Raw genomic sequence first — 24,961 nt, 5'->3', positions numbered from 1 at the left:
AAAAATAGTCTCAGCACAGTAACGAGGAACAGAGAAACCACCACCATTGTTTGCATCAGATTGTGTTAATGTCTTTGCAAAAGAAGCTGGTTTTTCTTGAGGCTCTAAGGAAGTGTTTCTTCCAAAGAAACAATCATCTTCTGAATCTAATTCGTGGTGTTCTCTTAAAGGGGTTAGTTTGATTTTGACATAGACTTCATCTGTTTCAGGGTCTGCCATGTATTTCATAGCAGAGATTCTGCAAGGGATGAGTGGTGGAACGCGCGTTTTGGAAAAATCTACTTTTCCTTGAGCGTGTTCTGCGTGGCCTTGTGGAAAATAGAAGACTTTTGTGTTGAGTGGTGGCATTTGAACCATGGCACCAGCACACGCGTGCCATAGTTGAGAATCTAAGCACTTTTCAGAGGTTTTTTCGATGGAATCCATGACTACAAACATGTTTGTAAAAAAGAAAAGATTGAATTTTGAGAAAACCCAGAGAAGAAGAAGGGAATTGGAGTTTAAAAGTAGAGATGAAAATGAATACAGAAAATGGAAATGGAGTCTCTCTCTCTTACGCGAGTTGCCGACCAAAATGTGAAATGGACAGACATGAACAACTATGAAAATCGATGTCACAATTTACGACTCACTCGCATACTTGTACTACTTTTGCTTTTTTACTTCAAATATTACTCTATTCACTATTCACTTCTAATTGCTTTTTTATTTAAATAATTTAAGGAAATATATATTAATATTATAAATCAACAAATAATTTAAGGAAATATATATTAATGACGTATCATTTAGAGAAAAAAAATAAGAGAACTGAAAATCTTGAATTTTGAAATATGAAGACAAAAGTTATATTTTTTTTAAATTAGAAGAATCAATTATATATCTATGTCAAAAATATACATTTTTTTAAAATACAATGAGTCATATGAATACATAGCCATTTTTCATAACTTTTCAACTTAAAATCAATGTATTAAGAATCAAACCGATCAATTTAATTAATTGAACTAGAAATTGGATTATCTATTAGTTGGTGGATTGTGCTTATATCTTTCTTTTTTTAGAGGTCTTTAGATTATTTTCTTGGGATATAACTGCTTTGTTTCGTCAAAAATAACGGGTGTATTTAGAAGAAAAAACAAACTCACATAGTCTTTAAAAGAGTACTCCAACTTATATTTACATAAACTATTTTGGTAACCATTACAATTTATTTACAGTTAATTAATTTTTTAGTCTTTACAGAATTTAAATTTTTTTTAGTCTCTATAAAATTATTATACAAGTATTTTTAGTTTATGTAGGAACATCAACCTATATTTTTGAATGATTTTATTTTGTACATATATTTACAACACTATAGAAAGTTTCTCCACACAAAAAAGAGTTTAAAATTCAATTTTTAGGTCTATATTTTAATGATTTTATCTTAAACATATAACATTTTAAAAAATTCATATTTAACTCATCTTAAGTTAAGAAATTCTAAATTTATGGGAATGAACTTTTAATAATGTTCTAAATGTGTTTGCGAAATATCATTCAAAAATTTAAGTCGAAGGATATTTCATTCCACCAAGAAATATAATGGCTTGTAAAATAATCTTGTAGAGACTAAAAAATGTCATTTTTTTTATATGAATTAAAAATGAAATTTTAAAATTTTATAGGACTAGAAATTAATTTAATTCAATTATCTATAAACAAAAAAATTGTATCAAATCTTAATTACTATTATATGCAAAAATTAACTATATTTAAAGTATTTAATTTTATTATTCCTACTATACTATTTATTTAATTCAAAATTAGTTAATGTGAGAAGTTGAATATTTCATATTAAAAATAAATAATTTGGTAAATATGACTTTTATTTTATGAAATCAAGAAAAGTAATTTCACTTAACTGAACTTCTTAAAATTTGTAAAAATAATATGTTTGTTTATAATAATATTATAGAAAATACTTTTTTTTATCATGTTAACGATTGACTTTACGGCACTTGTTAAAAATATTATAAAAATAGTTTTTTTACATTTAAATTCTTAACAAATGTTCAAATTAGGGACATTTATTAGGTTTTTTAGAAAATGCTAACAAGTACTCTTATTCTAAGGGCACTTGTTGGTGTTTTAAATATATAAACATTTTAATAAAAATACATTGAAAATTGTTTTCGAAGTTTAAGTATAGATTTTGTTGTGATTAAAATTATTTTTAATTAAAAGTGAATAAAATGTAAAATAATTTATGTTTGAATATGTTTAGTTAAAAATGAGTTTAATAATTATTTTCAATATAAAAATCATATTTTGACCAAAAACTATAAATCATAATTTTAAATTAAAATTAATTATGCTCGACAATATTTAAATATACCAAAATTAATTTTACATCTTAAAATGAATTTAAATTTTTCAAAATTGCAATCACACTTGTATTAATTAAATGTTTGAAATTTTTTTTTTTTTAAATAAAATTGCTATTTTAATTCATTAACATGGCTTTTTAGCATGACTTTTGATTCCTTTAAGGCAACTGTTAACACAATTTTTTATTTATATAATTAAGGATAGGGGAGTAAAATGTAGCAATAAATAAATCGCACGCTCCTATCACGAAAAGAAATCACATGCAAATTTACTAAGCACACTAACTTGAAGTTGCAATATTGATACTGGCACTATCAGTTTAATGCCAACACTAATCAAATCGATGAAACTTCCAATGTATACAGAACCAAACAATAGGGAAAAGGAAACTTTAAATTTGTAATAATGAGTATTTATGAAGGTCAAAAACTAGGGGAACACCTCACCTCACGGTACGATAAAAAATGAAATTCAATATTCCAACAATCAGAGAACAGAAGCATCGAGGAATATGTGTACCTTTTTTTATATTATTCCATGTGTCATATAACAAGGTTCACTTATCGCTCAACAATTTTATATAATTATTTTTATTATTTATTTGGTATAAATCATTGTAATAAATTATATAAGAAAAGTTGTATTTTCTAAATTATTTGGTACTTTTACTAAATCACTCCTATCCATTATTGCTGTATTTACCATCACTATTAATGTAATGTATAAAATAATATTAAAAGTGATATATATATATATATAATATTAATATAAGATATAATTTAAAAAAAGTAATTAATATTATCTAAAAATTGAAATAATCGTTTATCTTAAGTTGTTTTTTTCAAATGGATCATCATTGTAGATCAAAGAACTGGGGAATTATTTAACTGTATGAAGATAATTGTGCAACTTCCTAATATTTTTAGGCAAATGCTAATTGGTTTCTTTGAAGATTTTTTTTTTAAACGAAAAAAGTAGTCATAAAAGGATACAACTAGTGCTCGTAAAAATTCATTTAATTTAAGGATTACGATATAATTCGTTTTCGCAAATAGTCATTTAATTCTGTTTCGATTTAAGCGGAGAAAATCTATTTTTATTAAGTGCAGATGTGGATTTTTCTTAAAATTAAAAGTTGGGGATATAGTCGGGTTTGAGTTGTTGATATCAACTCAACACCCGAATCCAGATGCTAATAATTTTATTATAATTTTTAAATTTTATATACATTTACATATTGAATATACTTAATATTTTTTAAAATAAAAATTATAATTTTATCTCTATAGATTTTTTTTGTTTTACTATTATCTAGTAATAATTAATTTATTATATTAATTATAATAGATAAATTCTTAAATATATAACTTTATATATGAATAAGTGTGGGTATGGATGGAGAAACTCAAACTCGTTGTGAACGATGATGGAAGTCTAAATTTCACATCTACTAAAAAACGAGATAGGTGTGAGTTTTTCCAATTAGTCGAACGCGGGAGTGGAAGAAAGAAAATTCATCTCACTCCGTTAACATGCCTAATCTAATTATTAATGATTGAACTCATATTTAAGTTCGACTTTTGTTCTCAATGTGAAAACCTCGCCAATAAATCTTATAGAATTACATCTATAAATCTATAAAATTGTTATTTGAATCTTAAGACTTTTGTTGATTTTGATTAGTTTTTAAGACCAAAATAAGTTACTGCATTCGTCCATTTTTATAAACATGCGTTGAATGTTTCACATATATTAAGAAATTTGGTTAATATAATTAATGTATTTATAATTTTGTGTATCGTTATTACTAAATTGTTGATTGTGTATTAATGCATTTAATATTGATTTTTTTTATATCTTAAGATAAATTAGTATTATTAATAAAGATATATTTAAATATATATATATATATATATATATATATATTTAATAATTTTCATATAAACTTATTTAGAGACAAATAAAATAAAATAAGGGAAACGAAATTAAAGTGATGCATTAACCATAGTCAACTTGGTCCTACTCTTACCCCAAACATGCTTTGCTTCCCCAAACCCGCAAGATGAGGACCGCTGCTAGGTTCTTCTTTTTGTTTTTATGCTCTCCACATTTTTTTTAGTAATATTAATACCACAATATCACACCATAATCATCTTTAATGTACTACGTGCTTAGGCTTAATTTGAATTCACTTCGAGGGAAGTTTCTCAAGTCTATCTTTGGATCATCGCTCTTTTCTTAATATCTAAACTACTACTATAGTTTTTTTAAAAATTGCATCACATCGTAATAATATAAAATTTAAGAACTTCACTAACAAATGTCTAAGACTATTTTCACAAATACCAAAATATATTTGGATTCATGTGCAATAAATATTTAAAGTGCTTATAAATTAAAACCAATATTACTATTTGCATTTTCAGTTTGAAAAATTAATTTCCTTCCAAAAAGTTGAAAAATTAATAAGTATATTTTAACAAAGCCCATAAAGATTTTAAGTATCATTAAATAATCCAAGCAATTGAATCTTCTTATAAATTGCTTAAAAACAAACCTTCTTATAATTTTCTATCTTTAATTATAAGTTTCTTATAATTTTTATTCAAAATAGAAGTTTCTAATTTTTTTATAAAAAATAAAGATGCATTGAAGATGAACAAGTTTTTTTAATTTTATACAATAACAAGTTTTAACAGCTGGATAACCCCTCATTATATTTTATATGGATGATAACCCATCACTATGTTTTTTGATATATGAGATCGGGATGACACAAAAATCCTTACTCGGAAATATTTGCTTATAAAATTTGCGACCACATAGAGTGAGTAGTTTAACATGTAAATAGATATTTTGAATATCCATTAATTAATAGATATTGAGGCGGATGTAATATTATTTGTACCTTTATAATTAATTACTAAAATTAATATATTTTTATTCTCTCAAAATAATACCGCAATTAACAATTTCATATAAATTGAAAAAATATTATAAATGAGAGAGATAGAAGAATAATTTTACTAAACTATTTTTACAAACCATTGATTAATTCTAATTATCATAAATAGAAAATGGAGAAACGATAAATTTAGAGTGAATTTAATATTAATTAGATGGTAGAATTGATTAGAAAAAATTAAAATTGCTTTGGAAACTAAAAGCGATAATTATTTTAAGACCATATTTTCTTACAAATACGACAATTATTATGGGACAAATGTAGTAATAATTCTTAGGCATAATTGCAGTTTTGGTCTCTCTATTTTAGTTGAATCGTAAAAGTAGTCTCTCCATTTTGTTTCTTCCCAGTTTTGGTCCCCAAACAGAATTTTGGTCCAAAACTTGATGAAACTTCCTTTTTTTTCGTTTATTTAAGTCAAACAATGCCTTAAGATCTTGTGGTGTAACAATTGTACTTGAAATCTATGATCATAAATGGTGTGGTATAGCTTAAAAAAAATGAAATTTTATCAAGTTTTGGACCAAAATTCTGTTTGGGGAACCAAAATTGGAGAAAAACAAAATGAGGGGATTACTTTTGCGATTCAGTTAAAATAGAGGATCAAAACTGCAACTAAGCATAATTTTTAAGATCTATTTTATTAAATGTTAACGTATTAATATTTTTATTTTTTACGTGTTGACAAAATAGGAATTTTTTTTACATAATAGCAACAACAAAATAACTCTTGTATATAAAATAAATTTTTTATTTAAAAGATGATATTTATAGATATTCATGTATTAATACCTAAATATTTTTAAGAACTCAGTTAAATAAATATTCACTAAGATATGGATAGAATTAGAATACATATATAATTTAAAAAAATTACCAGATGAGTACAATCTATCTATATATATGTAGATAGTCATTCTATCTCTATATATGATGAATAATGGGTTAAAAAAGAGAGTAAATACACCAACAGCAAAATTTAAAGATTCATGTCACTATCAATCTATGATTGCAGGCATATGATTCATGTATTATTTTGATTTTGTATTTGTATACTAATTTTCTTATGAGGTACGATATTGATATATTGAAAGCGGAAAGACACCGATGACAATACCATGGAAAAGCCAAAATATACGGTGAGTTACTCGTGTGGGTCTGTTTTTTAAATACTAAAAGACAAATGATGTTGTTTTGTATACATTACCGAACAAATGGACAACATTTTTATAATTGGTGCAACTTGTTTTGATCTATCACGGATAAATGTGAAGGCTATGCTTTATTTTCTACAAGGGGAATGCTAGGTTTATTAAAGGTATCTATGTCCCATAATCTTACCAATCAAGTCCATGTAATGTTTATATGTTATTTTTAATAAAAATATATTTATTCTTAATTATATTAAATAAAATTTTCTTCTATAAAATGAATAACTCACTTTAGAGAATAAAATAAATAATATCAATCATTGATCATTAAATAAATAATGTTATTTTATGCACATACATAATAAATCATAAATAGTTATAATACCATCAATTAATTTACTCACTTCATCAAGTTTCCATTTTAATTAAAGGAGCTAAATCCTTATCAAATATAGTTGTCCTAAACTAACATGAAGTAAAAAGTATCAATTATGTTTTTTTTCTTCTAAACTACTATCAATTATGTTTAATTAGAACATATGAAATAGTAAAAGGTAGATTACACTAATAAAAAATAAATATCATTTAAAAAGAATGCCAAATACTAGATTCACAATCCTATACTAATCATAAAACAATTGTAAAAAATTAAAACAAATTAATATTTTAAATATATATATATATATATATATATATATATATACAATTGAAAGGAGGTCCGAAAAAAGATATTAATAATTTTTTTAAAGTAATCATAAAAGTTATATAATATAATATTAATGGAATTTAATTTAAATTTTTAGATAATATAAAATAGTTGTATACATTATATTAACAATTCAAACAAATTATTTTTTTTGTAATTATTAATTATATATATTATGTGGTAAAGCATTAGCATAAACATGCTAATGATATATGGACAACAATTACAATTTGAAAATGTAACTGTATATTTTAATATCAGACACTAGACACATCTTTATAATATAAAATGTTAAATATTAATGCATAAATTTTTTTTATAAATAATTTATATATATTAAAATTGGGATTGAGGGGGAGGATCTTGGCCGACCCTTCTTGCCACCCCATAAATCTGTCTCAGCTTCCAATGAAAATTAGGCTTGAGTTGCTTTTATATTTTTTTCGCTAAATTACATACGTGGTCCCTTAACTTAATTTCAGGTAACATTTTAGTTTTTATCTTTTTTTTTTCGACTTGGTCCTTTATTTTAATTTTAAGTGACAATTTGATATTTTATGTTTTAAAATTTCAACAATGTTATTCTTTTTTATACAAAAATTCAAAAAAAAAATTCAAGCAAAACTCATAAAATTAATTATATTCTTCGATATAATACAAATTTCATCAAATTCGTAACGCAAATCTTCAAATAAACTCATATTTTCATACTTTATTTGATAATGTTAGGAATAAAGGACTAATTCGAGAAGAAAAAAAAAGATAAAGAATTAAAACGTTACATGAAATTAAGTTAAGAGACCACAAATGTAATTTAACATTTTTTATTTTATTGATTTAGATGTGAATATACGAGTGTTGGTGATTTGTGGTTTCTCGAAGAAGCAATTATGCTTCACACATGGAGTTTAAAATAATATTATGATATCATACTAAATAATTAGGATAAACAACACATTTTAATTGTTGAAATTATGATAAAATGTTTATAAATATTATAAAATTAAAATATCTTGAATATTCACTATTTGAATCATTAACTTTGACAATATTATAATCATTGATTGAATTTGTAATGATTTGAAGATAATACGTCGATTTAAATTAAAGATAATATAAAATATTTTTAAAAATAAATCAAATACGATAAAAATATCATTCAATCATTTATCATATTAATTTTTCAATTTTTTAAATATAAATTATATTTTAAAATATAAATTTAATTCTTGAAAATCTTTCTCTTCCAAAACAGATGAGAGGCATATCCAAAATATTCATTCCTCCAATGTATGAAGATGGTGGAGGAAGGACTTAGACCTAGAGGTGGAGCATAGGGTCTACCAAGGGAAGTAGGTCATATAAAAATAAAATAAAAATAAAAACATAGGAAATTAACATGAAACAATGGCATAAGGTCCTTAAGAAAAGTGCATATGATTCAGTTTCACGGTATGTTTGCCTGATGCCGCAATCTCATCAGAAGGTTGGAAGGCTGCAAAAGTAGTTGGCAGACAGTTCAAGACAGCATTTATAGCTAATAAGTTTGTTTGGTAAGAATTTAAAACCATACTTTGTCTTATAACATAACATACAATCAATACTTACATCGTGCTCTTAATAACAAACTTTAATTTCCTTATTCATTACTTGAGGTATTATGTCATGTTCATCGCTTTATTATGTTGGTTTCAAAGTCCTAAACTAATTATGTGTGAAATTATATAAGTATATAAATAAATTAGAAATTAAATAAATACTTTACTTTCATAATGCAAAATTAAGATTAGGTGTGATGTCCATTTCAGATGTTGGATCTCCTGAAATAATAAAGGTGGAAGCAAACATCCATAATAGAACACTCTTAATTATAAAAAGGACCACATGTGTGTATATCATTCTTTTATATATTTTTTAATATTAATAATAGTTAAACATTGAAATCTAATACATTCTAAACAAAATTAATAAATAAATTCAACATTTAAATTAATACACATCATTATATATCCGATAAATAATTTGTATTTTTACAAAATAAAATATACATAAAGAAGGGACAAATTTATTTATTTATGACAAATTGCAATTAGAAAAGCAAAAACAGTAATCTCTTAAATGGGAAATATGTAAGAAGTGTTTAATTTCAATTTATGTAAGGACAAAATAATTCAGTTAGTCTGATAGAAGTCTATAATCTAATTTACAGTTAACTTTTCTTTAAATAAACAAAATTGAAGCTTTTTCATGAGCCAAGTTTTTGTTTATTTTTTTAAAAAAATCCCAATATAATAAATTGTTTTTTTAGTTTTAAAAAAATAATTTTTTAACTCTTAATTCATCTGACAAATATTGATATTATTCGATTGAACATCTATCCTTAATTCCTTATTTTTTCTTGTGTTAGAAGAGATGACAAATGCACTTGTGTGAAATATTTACCACCACCTAAAAGAAAAATATTAACAAAAAAGAAATTTTAGATAATGTCCAATATGTTAAAATATTTTTATAGGATTAGTTGGAAAATTACTACTATTTATTTTTTACACCATATTTTAAACTTATGTCATAACGCATTATCTATTTATTGAGAGTAAGCATTAGTTGACCCAATGGGCATTTGCTATTATTTAAACTCAATTATATTATATGGTCCATTAATGAGTCTGAACAAGTTGAATTACAGGTCGATGAACCTAAGTTGTGTTTTTAAAAGTATGTATAATTTGAGTAACACACAAGGGTCGTCACTCGTCATAGCCATGCCAAGCATGTATTAATAAATACATGAATGAGAATGTGTGAGTGAAATGTTGATGCATAAGATGAATGAATGGTTGATTAATGGCGTGCACGTGGTAATACGCCGCCGGAGGCTCCTCCAGTGCCGATCCGTTGGCAGTGGCCGTTGCTCTCGGTTACTTGTTTATCATTTCGGGAAAAGTGAACCACTATTATTACAATCTTTTGTTTCAGCTTCATTATTACTGTTTTGTTGTATATACATTATTTATTTTATTATTATTTTTTATCGATGTGTCTAATAAATATAATTCTTTCTGATTTAATACCTCCATTTTTTTATGAAATAAATTATACCAATAACTTTATATATTTAAAATTCAACTAACATTCATTTTTCTTAAAATATATTTTATTAGTCGAAGTCACAAAAAAGTGAAGATAATGAATATGCTTGTTAAAATACCTATCTCTATTAGCACCACTTTTTTACCCCACAACGAAAGTGTGAGGTATTTATAAAATATGGTGTTTATTATCCACGTAAATGACTTTAGTCCCCTTCCAACTCGTAAATATATACTTCCCCTCAATAGCTTTTAAAAGAAAAATTATATACCTCTAGTCTTAATTATAAGAAGAAAAACAATGTCAATATCAATTAACTTATTTATCATTATCATCATATTTTTTGAATATTTTTATAAATTTACCTCTAATATAATAATGTGAGATATTAAATACATTGACTAATATTTAAAAATCAAATATTAAATGAAGGTTAAAAAATCAGGTAAATAATAAATGAATCTTAAAAGTCATAATTTTTTCTTATAAAAGAGATTCGAAAAATCTTTAATTTTTTTTTTAATTGAGTCGGAGTAGTATATATTTTGAAATTAAATATGAACAAAAACTAACCATTTTAAATTCTAATGGGTTAGTATAGTGGTAAAAAAAGACATGAATTGAAAATTGGAGCAAACTCCTCTCCCTTTACTTCTCGCATTTTCACCTATTTTGGTTATTGGTCTTTCCATTTTAAAATTATGTAGTTTTGGTATCTTCTTTAAATTTATGAACACAACAATAGTTATATGACATGTTTTAATTGATCTGATATAATATTTGATTATATAAAAGTATTTATATTGATTACATGTGTACTTGTCATTAATTAAAATATAAAAATGAATAATTTATGAAGTTGAAAATAAAGTTTTTACGAGATTTTTTTGCAGTATTATAAATGTTGATTATTTCACATCATCAAATTATATGTCATGTCATTGGAAACATATTATATCTCCATTTTTAGTCTAAAAATATAAATGAGACATCAAAACTCAAGAATTTTAAAATAAAGAGATAAATTTAAAGAATAAATTAAAATAGGAGCACAAAAACTATAATTAAATTAAAAAGAAAAGGGCTAAATTACATTCGTGGTCCCTTAACTTAATTTCAGGTAACGTTTTAGTCCTTTATCTTTTTTTTTTCCCGATTTAGTCCTTTATTCCTAAAAATATCAAATAAAGTATGAAAATATGAGTTTATTTGAAGATTTGAGTTACGAATTTGATTGAAATTTTTTTTGAATTTTTGTATAAAAAAGGATATCATTGTTGAAATTTTAAAACATAAAATATCAAATTGTCACTTAAAATTAAAATAAAGAACTAAGTCGGGAAAAAAAAAAGATAAAAGACTAAAACGTTACCTGAAATTAAGTTAAATGACCACGAATGTAATTTAGCCAAAAGAAAAGTAATACTTGTTAGAGAGCCATAACCCAAATTTGAATAAGTATTTAAATTTTTTGATTAAATATTTAAAATGAAATTTATGTATAGTTTACCGAATTACAATTTTATTTTTTTTACTTGAACCAGAATCATGGCCAGTGCATACGGAAGATCAAACAATTTGTGGGAACTGCAATTGGTATGAATTTAAACCTGAAGGGATATTTTGGTCCTCACAATAACGACATAGATTAGTTATTAAAAAAGTACGATAACTTTTTGTCTATAACAAAAATTAGTCAGAATAATTTAGTTTTTGAATCAAATATGTCATTGAATCGAATGAAAATAGATGACATGTACTAAGTTATTGACACAATTTTGAGCTTCTACCTTGACAAAAACACAACAAAACATTTTAGTACCTCATTTGAAAACCAAACAAGCAAATTAAAAAAAAAAAAGCAAACATAAAAGTTAAAACGCGCAAGACATTTGATCAAATTGTCTTAAAAATATTGTTGCAAGACTCAAATATCCCATTATTTTTTGTTTACAAAACCGTGGACCATTATATCACATGTTGTAATTCATTCATGGCTAATAAAAACTAACTCTATTGATTTGGTCTATTTGTAAAAAAATGGGTATTGATTATAATAATTTGTGTGTTTAATTCCCTTTCTTATTATCGAAGAAAGACAAATATAAATCACAATAAATCATAATTAAAAAAATAACACATACCTAAATTTTTATCAATAAATAAAAGATGAAAAGAAAATCCAATAATTAAAAAAAAATAACACAGACTAACATGTCTCAATTTATTTTTGTCAAAAATTAAAAAAGTTTTTTTTTCAACAACTAACTAATCTCTCATCCATGTTTTTAATGAGTAACCAAAATGATTCTTCACTCTTAATTTAATAACAATATTTTATTTAATAAAGCCGTCAATTATTTTAATTTTTTTTCAATAATTCAATTAATTACCATCTCGAAGGCCATATTTCAACTTAATTAGCCTCTCCATCAAACAATTGTGACTAACCTTTGCCAAAAGGATATATAATTATATATGTTTTTGTATTTATAAAATTTTAACATTTTAAGTTTAGTCATTGCAAAAAAATAATACAACTTTTAGTCCATACAAAATTATCCAACAAATAATCTTGGTCCTTACTAAAATAAAATATATTTAATTGTCCTTCAACCTTTAAATTTTGGAATACATGTTTAGAACATTATAGAAAAATTAGAATTGTTTAACTTGAGATTAATTAGATATAAATTTGTTAAATATAGACTTATAAATCAAATTTTGAGTTTGTTTTTGTTGAAGAATTATTTATAATATTGTAAACATAACTACAAAAAATTATTAAAAAAATATATATTAATTTAATAAAGAGAACTAAAATTACATGCATGATAATTTTGTACATGAACTAAAATTAAAAAGTTAAAATCTTATAGGGACTAGAAGTATATATATTAGTTAACTACCAATTAAATAATATTATAATAAATTGAAGAAAATTATATTAGTTTTTTAGGATTAAATATAATTTTGGTCTTTTATCTTTTACAAATGATGTATTTTTAGTACTTGATACAATCACAACAAAAGTTATTACATCTAATCATTTAAATCTCTTGTAACAATTGCCAATATGTATAAAGTATAATATTCTTTAAAAAAAACATTCTTTAAATAATATGCTTGCACTTAAAAAAAAAATCTTGCATTCTTTGAAACATATGTAAACTCTTTTAAACGGACGACGTTTATCAAAATTTATTATATTTTCACTATATTATTATTAAGATTTCACACTTAAGTTTACAATTGATCCAAAATTTAATCGCAATAGTTCACGATATTATATAGTTATTTGAAAGAGTTATGATGAAGATGATTAAAATACATCAATTATAAAAGATAAAAGGATCAACATGAATTAAAAAAAGATATTAGAAATCATTTAAATTTTTTTTAGAAAAATAAATAAAGAAGTAGAAAATATTAGAAATAATAGTATCATTAATAGTCATTTTATAACTGGATTAATTAAGATTCAAATTTTATCATTTGAGGTTAGAGGTCATACTCTTACAATTAATCTGAAATCTCATGTAAAAAAATTATTTAGATTGAATATGAATGATACGTAATAATAAAATTTTACTTTTTATATTTTTATTTTATTTTTAGTAAAAAATTTAAATAATACTTGATGATAAAGAAAATAAAAGGCTTAATATAATTTTGGTCCTCCTATTTTCATCAATTCCTAAAATTAATTTTAAATTTCAATTGTTTTAATCTCTCTTTTGGATATTTTAACTTTCAAATGATGTGGCATACGATTTTATGTTGTAGAACTACTTAAATTCATTAATTATTTATATATTATTAATTAAATTATGAAAATTAATAATTCCATAAGTATATATTGAAGCTTTTAAAGAGTTTTATTGTAATTTAATAGTTAATAATCATTCAATTATATATAACATCATTTAAAATATATCAAATCATATTTTTTTTAGTTAAAAAAATCAAGAAAATGATAAAAAAAAATATTGAATTTTAAAATAAGAGAATAATTTTTGCAAATTGATGAAAATTATAGAACTAAAACTACAATTAAATTAAAATAAAAATAATAAATAGAAAAACCAAAATAGTGTTACAATGAAAGTTGGAGATTAAATTTTCATTTAAGTCAATTCAATATATATTGTTAAAATAAAGATTATTTACGCTATCGATTAATCATAATCATTAAATCTTTGAAAACGTAAAATTCTAAACACAATCAAATATATGAATAATAGTAATTTGTTAATAATATAAAAAATTTACATATCTCATATGTAATACTTGAAATCTATTTTTCAAAATACAAAATACAAAATTTAAAATTTTTAAATTATATTTGTATTATAAAAAAATTAAAAAAAAATTTAAATACAAAGTTGAATTTTGTGGAAGTAGGATTTTTTTTTTTTCTTAAAAAACAAAATTAATATTGGTAGTTTAAGTAAAATGTGGTGTGAGAGTATAATTTAGTGAGTATTAGGCCATCATTGGGTTGCTTTGGTTTATGTTGGGTCCAATATTATTGGACTGGGTAGCCACATTATACCCATCATCGTACAAGCTACCACGTTTATCAATTTTTCACATGGTATCAAATATCAATCAATCAATTATTACTTCATAAACGAAGATGAGCACCATTTTTCATGGGGCATCCACATCCCTTTCTCATTCTCTCGCTGTAAAATTGTATTTGTAACATAAAAATAGTGGAAGGAGATAAAACCTATAATCACTAATTTATCACTTCATCTTGGACAGTGAACTCCAAATGAATTTGAGCTACTTGTTTGGGCCGATTAAGCCCTTATATTTTGATGGCTTTTTTTTTCTTCTTATAATTTTAAAAGTCTCTTATAAACTTTAAAGGTGATTTTTTGTCAAAAATATATATTTGGATTGACTTGGAGGACATTAGAGAAGGAAGAAAAAAAGCCACATTATATTTTGGGTATTAAATTAAATTATGGTGGTATATTAGTTCTTTCTCATACATACGGGTTTATGAAACTATTGTTGTTCACGATTAGTTCTTGATTACAAGTAAAAGTAATTAAGTTACATTGTTTTAAAAAAATTAACAAAATATAATTAATATTTTTAATCTCATAAAAATTTAATAGTATTTCCGAAACTACTCTTGATGATATTTAATTATTGAAGAATATTAAAAAATAAAATTTCAATTTAATATATAATATTTCAGAATGAGTTTAATGATCATATAAAAAGTTTACATTGCAGGCTATATACTACTGAGTGAGTGGTTATTTATCGATGACAATTATAATTTTGTAGTGGTATAATAAAATCAAATGTTAATAATCAGATTTAGGATCAAAAAATTTAACATCGACAATACACCTTATTTTCTCTTTTAGAATTAACATTTAATACAGTAATAATTAGTTATAGCAATATTAATTACATGGGAAGCGGCAAAAGAATGTGTTTCCAAAAAGCATTACTTTTGTTGAATGTTGATCAACGCCTTGCATAGACCATGAGCAATGTTGAACACATCCCAATAATAGCTCATGAACACAACTTGAGCACAAAATTATATTGTACTCAAGGATTAATCCGCTTACAATATATAACTAAAAAATAGGTAAATAATAACCCAAGAGAAGAGAATAGTTTTCAGTTAGGTACTCATTGAAGATCTCTATTTGGTAAGTATAACCCTATAAATAGATTCATTAATCGTGTCTAGTAGAACTCCACTTCAATTTGTTTGAGACTTGTTGGAAAAATGATCTTTTGGTTCATTGATTTTAAATTCATCAATCAACCTTAACAAGAGATTTAGGTTTTTTACTATGGAATTTACTAATAGTATATACAAACTACAGTATATTGTTTGATAATATTAAATCAATAATATTATATTTTTTGGATTCAAGAGATTTTCATTGAGAGATCACAAATGAGTGCCTCATTAGTTTTTAGGATTTTCAACCGTCTAATGGAGCTAAATAGTTGAGAGTAAAGAGATATCTTAGGTGTTATTTTTTGAGTTACGAAATTTAAAAATAAATCACTGAAAATATTATTGAGTTGTAGATTAAGTCGCTCTTTTTAAATTGTTTCGCAACACTGTCTGAAATTATACATGTAGACTATCAATCATGACATCCCCATGATAAAATAACACAGTTACAAAGTGTATCTGTATTCGACTACATTATAGAAAACCATTAAAAAGTTACACCTCAATATGACTATAACGATCACTATAAAAGCATGGTACTAAGACTACTCATTAATCGAATGTACTACGACACAATAATAGATTTAAAATTGAAAGAACACTAGTATTAGGACCATTCAAATAATATTGAAGAAAAAAAAAAGGAGAAATGACTCGAAATTGCATTGAGCATAAGAGGGAGAAAAGAAAAAATTGATAATTGTATCCAACTTTAGTGTGATTTTCACAAGAGCATGACACTCTTTATATAGTGACGGAAGTTATCTCAAGTGTATACATTATCCAATGTGAGACTTTAATATTTATAGAGTTGAAAGTTAATCAACGTGTGAAAGCTTTCTAATTTGAGACTTTAACAATTTTTAAATTCTGACACCAACATACGTTCTATGTTTCAACAATCTCCCACTTGAATTTAAAAACGTGTTTTGGAAGTAGCGTCAAACGCTTTTATAAGATTGTGTATACACAGAGATATCTTCTGACTTGAACATTTGCATAGTGAATAAGATTTAGATTCAACAAGAGTAACTCGTAGTCTTGAACTCTATCTCTAACATCAAATTCAACGCAACTTTTTCTTATGGTGTATTCTTCAAAGTCTGTGTATTAATAGCTCTACACGTTTATCCTAGTATAGTGAACACTCTGGAAATTCTACTTCAAAATTCCGTATGAAGTTGCCTCTACTTCCACATTCACATAGGTAAGTCTATAAAGATTATTCATATGGCTAGGTACTCCACTCCACACAAAGTATAGCTTTCATTAAGAGTTTCTATTATCTAATCATATCATTGCTTCAGGAATCATGCTTCTATAATTTACAATAGCATATTCATCTCATATCACTTCATAACTCATTATTACTCATTCAGCCTAATTCTTAGAATTTCCATGCTTTTAGGTCGAGTTACCATCACAAGTGACTCATTGATCTATAGACAATAATCTCATCCTTTTAGATGTGTTTACGATTTCTCTCTAGCTAATCCTTTCACCAAAGGATTTTATACGTTTTTATCAGTGAGAACATGATTCACTCTAATAGGTCATTTTGAGAGTAACTCTCTAACTGTGATGTGCTTACGACATATAGTTCCCTCGTCAATCGATCATCCAATGACAACATTTGATTTTTATAGATTTGGCATAATGGATGTATAAATCATTTTCTATTTGTTCAATTATTTCTAAAACCACTAGAATGTTATATTTCAGAATGTTGTCAATCGAGCTAGAACAAGTAATCTCTTTGGTAGACATGGCAGAACAAAACGCCTTAAAATTGTTGAAATATAAATTTTTTAACTTTTCATTTTTTTACCTTTTTTTCCAGAATATTCGAAAGTTTTGAAATGGCAATTTCTAGAATTTTCGAAACTTTCAAACAATTCAAAACTGCTGAAATAGAAATTTTCATAATTTTCGAAACTTTCAAACAATTCAAAACTTTAGAAATAGGAAAATTTCAAAACTTTCCAAATTTTTGAAATGTAATCCTTATTTCGAATATTTTCAGATTTGGAAACTTTCAAAATCTTCCAGAATTGGAAACTTTCAAAATTTTCTAGATTTGGAAACTTTCAAAATTTTCCAAATTTAATCCTTATTTCGAAATGTAATCCTTAGAAAATTTGAAACTTTCAAAACTATCTATTTTGAAACTTATTATAAATGGTGTGGGGGTGGCAGGTTTAGGTGTAGGGGTGCATAGTAGAATCCTCAATTTTGAAGCCCTATGTGTTGGCCCTATCAACACAAGCTATGGGTCGGCCCAAATAATGGTCACTCTGTAAGTATGGTTACTAAGATCATTCATAAATCGAATGTACTACGACACAAAAATCGCTCTTAAACCGAAAAGTCAGTAGTACGAGGATCATTCTAAAAATATCGAAGGGACATAAAGAAATAGGATAAGTGACTCATAAGTGCATCAAACATAAAAGGGAGAAGAGAGAAAGTTGAGAATTGCATCCTACTTTGGTGTAATTTTCAGAAGAGTTTGACGCTCTTTATAGAGTGATAAAGTTATCTCATATGTCTAAAATATCAAATGTAAGACTTTAATATATATAGAGTTGAAAGTTAATCAATGTATAAAAGTTTTTCATTATGGAACTTTACTCATTTTAAAATTCACACATTAATTTATTCTCTATGTTCCAACATTGGAATTAACAAAATGGTCCAAACTTCGTTCAGAAACATAATTCAACACATTTTCATCAATTAATTAATGGTTAATAAATAACAATATATCACAATTTATATTAATAATAATTTTTAATAATTAATTTTTGTAAATTCATAATTGATTAATTAAATTACTAACCTGACATTTCACTGACTTGGAAACTTGTAATTCTAAGAATTGATGTTGCTCTCACATTTCTCAGACCTACATGGGTATGATAGAGAACCTGAAACAGATTGCATTAGAATATATTGGTTAGACAACTAAGTGGTTGGTGATTAAATTGACCCAATTTTTGCACATTATTAACATGTCCAGTTCATGGATACGCACATTGGAAATTTAAATTTAAATACACATAAAAATTAAACATTATGAAGAGGTAGCTTGTCCTTTTTATGATATTATCAAAGCAGTTATGCTTAAAATATGGGAGATGTATATGTTGGAAAGAATATCATAGAAATTTTCATAATTTTCGAAACTTTCAAACAATTCAAAACTTTAGAAATAGGAAAATTTCAAAACTTTCCAAATTTTTGAAATGTAATCCTTATTTCGAATATTTTCAGATTTGGAAACTTTCAAAATCTTCCAGAATTGGAAACTTTCAAAATTTTCTAGATTTGGAAACTTTCAAAATTTTCCAAATTTAATCCTTATTTCGAAATGTAATCCTTAGAAAATTTGAAACTTTCAAAACTATCTATTTTGAAACTTATTATAAATGGTGTGGGGGTGGCAGGTTTAGGTGTAGGGGTGCATAGTAGAATCCTCAATTTTGAAGCCCTATGTGTTGGCCCTATCAACACAAGCTATGGGTCGGCCCAAATAATGGTCACTCTGTAAGTATGGTTACTAAGATCATTCATAAATCGAATGTACTACGACACAAAAATCGCTCTTAAACCGAAAAGTCAGTAGTACGAGGATCATTCTAAAAATATCGAAGGGACATAAAGAAATAGGATAAGTGACTCATAAGTGCATCAAACATAAAAGGGAGAAGAGAGAAAGTTGAGAATTGCATCCTACTTTGGTGTAATTTTCAGAAGAGTTTGACGCTCTTTATAGAGTGATAAAGTTATCTCATATGTCTAAAATATCAAATGTAAGACTTTAATATATATAGAGTTGAAAGTTAATCAATGTATAAAAGTTTTTCATTATGGAACTTTACTCATTTTAAAATTCACACATTAATTTATTCTCTATGTTCCAACATTGGAATTAACAAAATGGTCCAAACTTCGTTCAGAAACATAATTCAACACATTTTCATCAATTAATTAATGGTTAATAAATAACAATAAATCACAATTTATATTAATAATAATTTTTAATAATTAATTTTTGTAAATTCATAATTGATTAATTAAATTACTAACCTGACATTTCACTGACTTGGAAACTTGTAATTCTAAGAATTGATGTTGCTCTCACATTTCTCAGACCTACATGGGTATGATAGAGAACCTGAAACAGATTGCATTAGAATATATTGGTTAGACAACTAAGTGGTTGGTGATTAAATTGACCCAATTTTTGCACATTATTAACATGTCCAGTTCATGGATACGCACATTGGAAATTTAAATTTAAATACACATAAAAATTAAACATTATGAAGAGGTAGCTTGTCCTTTTTATGATATTATCAAAGCAGTTATGCTTAAAATATGGGAGATGTATATGTTGGAAAGAATATCATATCACCTGGAGTAGTTCAAGCAACTGAAATTCATTTGAGCAATTAATTAATCTTACCAGCAAAGTACCATTTTATTTATTGTTAGTTGTCATGTTATGGGAGATCATGACATATAGCCAAATCCTTTAAAAAAGAACCACAATTAATAATTAGATTTATATATTAAGCATTGTTCTTACCTTACAAGGCATGAATTAGTCTTACCAATAAGAATCATCATTTCTTTCCCTCAACTTTTTTCTTTTTGGTTTGGTAGATGTCTCCCAATATAAGTAATTTGCATTATAAATGATAACTAACATGTCTTTTTCTTCCCTGCACTCCCCACTCTCTGGTTAAGGAGTCAAATCTTAAATGCACGTAATACACACTTCAAAATAAATTGTTAAATGAACTCAAACTTCTTTCACATCATTATTTTTCACTTATTGTGGTTTGCAACCACATTTATGACCTAAATATAAAGGTTTTTAAAGTCTCTGCAACGATATTGTAAGTGTAATTGTGCCTGCCACATTTGACTACAATATCGAGGGTTCCAGCATAATTTCAATTACAACCACAATTTAAAACACTTTGAAACAGCATATCCTTTATTGTCAGTTTGCACTTAGAAAGGTTTGGTATTGATGCTTATTTTTATGGTACAGTTTTTGCTCCGCAGAGAATAAAAGCAATATGGCAAGAATCTAATACTTCCAGGCATTCATCAAAATACTCTCCAACTTTGAATCCATTTCAAGTTTTACTCAAAAAATATATATTCCCCATATACGTATACACTATAGATGTTAGTAACTTAGTATAGCATATATGCTCAACCAGAGTGATTGAAATTAAACAAAGCAAATGCAATTCTTAAAGTCTCTTACTCAACTCAGAAGTTTTGCTACAAATTAAACTGCAAAAAGAATTCCCATAGACAGGGATATATAAAAAGAGAGAAAAAATAAAAAGAATGCCAAGAAAAGAAAAAGAGACAACTGGGACACCAACTCCTAAGACCTAAGTGACCTACAATTACTACACCTAAAGACCCTACCCTTTTTGACTTCCATATCTCTACCCTTTTTCTTCTGTTCTCATTACAATCTTCCTCTAACTGCTAAAAATGATCATCATCATCATAATCTATTGCTCCTATTCCCCCCATTCCAACCCTGTACAAAATCCAATGAACAAAAGAAATAAAATATCAATAAGAAATAACATAAGACACGACTCTAGAGAAGGCAATGAGAGAGAAATCTTCAACTAGGATCATTCATTCTCCCTTCACATGTATTCCAAGGTGAGAATGTTGTTAGTGTTTGGAATGAGTTCAGGTGATGCAGCTGAATGGGATTCGAAACCGGAGTTCTCGATATCCTTGCATCTCATTTCAAGGACCTTCTTGTGCGAATTGGAGTGCAACGATGGACAAAATGTTGGACTAGCAGCAGGCCGGTATTCGGGGAAAAGTCGGCCCGACTTGTAGCGAACACCACAAGCATTGCAGAGTGTTTTTGGCCCCATTGGCCCTGCCCTCCATTGTGGTGTCTTGGTTATCTCACAATGCATGCATTTCCTAATAGGTTGTGAAGCATCCTGATTGCTGTCAGCTGGAGCTGCAGGAAGTGGCATCTTCATTTTCTTTTTCTTCTTTGACTCTCCAGAAGCAAGCTTTGGTTTCTTGCCCACAATTTGAGACTCAACAACGTTTTCGAACTCTAAAGATGCCTTGGTGGAGATAACATTAGGCTGCATATTCTCCCCTACAAAGGAGGAAGTAGGGGAAATGAGCTGCATGGCCGAACGAGGGTTGAATGTCGCGGGACGTGGACGCTTGGTGCGTGCACGTCCACAAGGCACAGGGATGTAAATCCCGGTCGTCTTTCCACCAGAGGAGGAACTGCTGCTTTCAAGGACAGAAACTGGACTTGATGTCTGGAATTGGTTATGCACAGAGTCCTCCTTTGTAGCACATGATGATGGCTGCTGCTCAATTTTCTTCATTGTGAGACTCCCCTCAGAAAATGAGTCCTCCACAAAATTCGATAGCCACTCCAATTGAACAATGTCTTCATACTGTAACAATAACAAGGCAATGATCAAAATCACACTTCTAAAAAGAACAAAACGTAGGGGTAGATTTTATGTATTGTTTTTACTATCCTCTAATTATACAATTCAACAAATGGATTGTGTATCGAATAGTATAAAGTATACTAAAATGTCATTCACATGTGGATAGTTCATGTAAAGATTACAACTTAGTAGTCTTAATATTTATGTCGAGTCTAACTTAATCGACTAATAGTATGTCTACCATATAAACACATTTTTTTGGTCAAATCTCATCAAATATGGTATATTACTTTAAAGTATATTACTATTACAAATTGAATGTAGGAATACGAATATGTGCTCTTGTATAAAATAAAATAAAATAAAAATCAAACATGCGTTGTTACTGGCTAGATTGAGCACTATTTCAAGGCTCATTATTTATTTAGGTGGAGGCTCACATCACGTGATCATCACATGCAAAATCACATGACATCCAATAATGATGATCCAAATAATTGAGACAGCGCACCCCCCAAATTGGAGAGTAAGGTGGAAGTGATGTGCCACATGTCACCGACACAATCAAGTATCCTTCTTAAATGACCAAAATACCCTTCTCTTGAAATACTTTATATTTTGTCAATTAATTAATCAATAATGTCTTCGATATCAAGTAAAGCAATTTTCAACTTTTGAACCAACTTTTAAAAAATAAAATAAAACTATTTGTCGACGTAATTTGGTTTTCAAATTTCAAATTCTTTTAATTATAAAAATTTTACTACATTTAAAATATTTTTGGACTGTTATTCGTAAAATAAGACAACACACGGCAATGTTCCCCTGAAAAAGAATTCATGATATCCGTTACTATTAGTGACAGACTGGCAACACTAAACTCTCAAACAGACAATCATGTCCGTACATGCAAAAATGATGTCATAATCAAGCAATCAAACGGTTGAAAAACGAAGCTTCTGTGAAACCGTGGGCGTTGATAATTACAGAGTAGTTCACGTAAACAACGTGAACCCGCCAAAATCATTTATGTAATAAAATTAATAATAATAAATAATAATAATTAAATTTTAATTGAATGAACTTTACACGTCGATAAACGTTTCGAAAACTCATTACTCACCGGAACGGAGAGCTCCGCCGAGAGGTCCGAGGCACTATTGCCGGAAAACACCGAGTCGGAGGCAGGAAATGAGTGGGACTCAGAAGGCCAGATACTCGCAAGCGAGTTGCAGTTTCCGGCGGAGGCGACGGACGGCAAGGAGGCGTTAGCAGTATCAACGTCGTCGACGGGGAAATCAAGGAGGTCATCGATTTGGTCAAAGAAGCTGCCGCAGTCTAACTCATCCATGAAGTTTGGTCCAACCATTTTCTCGGCAAATGAAATTTTCCTGAGAAAATTAAAAACGTATAAGAAAAATCAAAAGAATGTAAACAGTGTGAGAAAGACAAATTATGGCAGCTTTTATTGAATTAGAGCTTCACGCGCATGTTAGCATTCCGCGTACATTAATTATGGTAATTTTTGGAAATAAAGGGGAAATTTTCGAAAAAGGAAATGCAAGTTTTTATTTGTATATTTATTATTTATTTATTTTCCTTTTTCATAAAATGTAAATCCGAAAATGATGATTTTTTAAGATAAGCATGAATTCAATTAATTCAACATCAGCAAATGCACAGCGTATTTTAGCGACAGCTGGTCCCAATTTATTATACAAGCTCCAATTTATTTCCATTTTATCCAAAATCTTTTTCTTTCTCTTTTATATTTTAAATAATCATATCAAATTGAAGATACACAATGCTCGCTCCACCTTAATTATATATAAAAAATTATGTATTTAGACTAAAATTTAAAGCAAATACATACACCTTTTGTTTATATATTTAAGGCGGAGAGGGTGCAATTTATTACATTCTCCTTTCTCTAAAAAAAAAAAAATGAATTGAATGTGAATTTCAACATTTGAAAATAGGGGTTAAGTTGAAGGTCAGCTAACCTTGTTCAATTTGAGTAAATTCAGAGCAGAGTATACAACTTTACAATTCAAATCCTGCAGAATTAAAATATTAAAAAAGGTTAGAACAAAAAAAAAGCAAGGGAAACAATGAACGAAGAAAGTAGCTGAAATTGTATTTGTTTTAATAAGAAAAATTGGGACAATTCATTCTCCTGAAAAATCAATAACTTAGTTATGAGTGATGTAAGGGTAAAATGGGAACAGAAAAAGGTGTTAGACACAAAATTGAAATTGAGCCGACACTATACATTACAGTTTGTGACCCAAATTAGCAGAAAAGTAGAATTGGTGAAGCAATTTAGAAAAATGAAGAGAGGCAAACCTGAAAGAAAAAAAGAGTTTATTTTCAGGTGAAAAGGAAGGAAAGAGTAGCGAGAATGGTAGATAAAGAAAAAGAGAGAAATTAATAGTGTGAGAGGGGGGTGGGGTGTGTTTTTGAAAGGGGAAA

At 26.7% G+C, this 24,961-nt stretch overlaps 1 protein-coding gene and 1 pseudogene across 3 annotated transcripts in view; both read right to left on the bottom strand.

Moving 5' to 3' along the window:
* LOC101513916 (auxin response factor 18-like) overlaps positions 1–612 on the bottom strand; it is a 3,226-nt pseudogene extending 2,614 nt beyond the window's left edge.
* Positions 613–21,252: 20,640 nt separating this feature from the next.
* LOC101513365 (GATA transcription factor 8) overlaps positions 21,253–24,961 on the bottom strand; it is a 4,486-nt gene continuing 777 nt past the window's right edge. The window contains exons 1-4 of one of the 3 annotated variants that reach the window (XM_004496214.3): positions 24,836–24,961; positions 24,493–24,546; positions 23,613–23,880; positions 21,253–22,489 (exon numbers count right to left, since the gene is read on the bottom strand). In XM_004496214.3, coding sequence (XP_004496271.1) covers positions 21,698–22,489; positions 23,613–23,858 — 1,038 coding nt within the window. In that variant the 5' untranslated portion in view covers positions 23,859–23,880; positions 24,493–24,546; positions 24,836–24,961 and the 3' untranslated portion in view covers positions 21,253–21,697. Of the gene's footprint in view, positions 22,490–23,612; positions 23,881–24,492; positions 24,547–24,761 lie in introns of all 3 variants that reach the window. The other 2 variants (XM_004496215.4, XM_012714610.3) reach the window with 2 other exon arrangements.

Source organism: Cicer arietinum, chromosome 4 (genome assembly GCF_000331145.2).
Source record: "Cicer arietinum cultivar CDC Frontier isolate Library 1 chromosome 4, Cicar.CDCFrontier_v2.0, whole genome shotgun sequence".
NCBI classification, from domain to species: domain Eukaryota; kingdom Viridiplantae; phylum Streptophyta; class Magnoliopsida; order Fabales; family Fabaceae; genus Cicer; species Cicer arietinum.
Note: the sequence above shows the minus strand (reverse complement) of the source record. Positions and strands in the feature narration are given on the sequence as shown.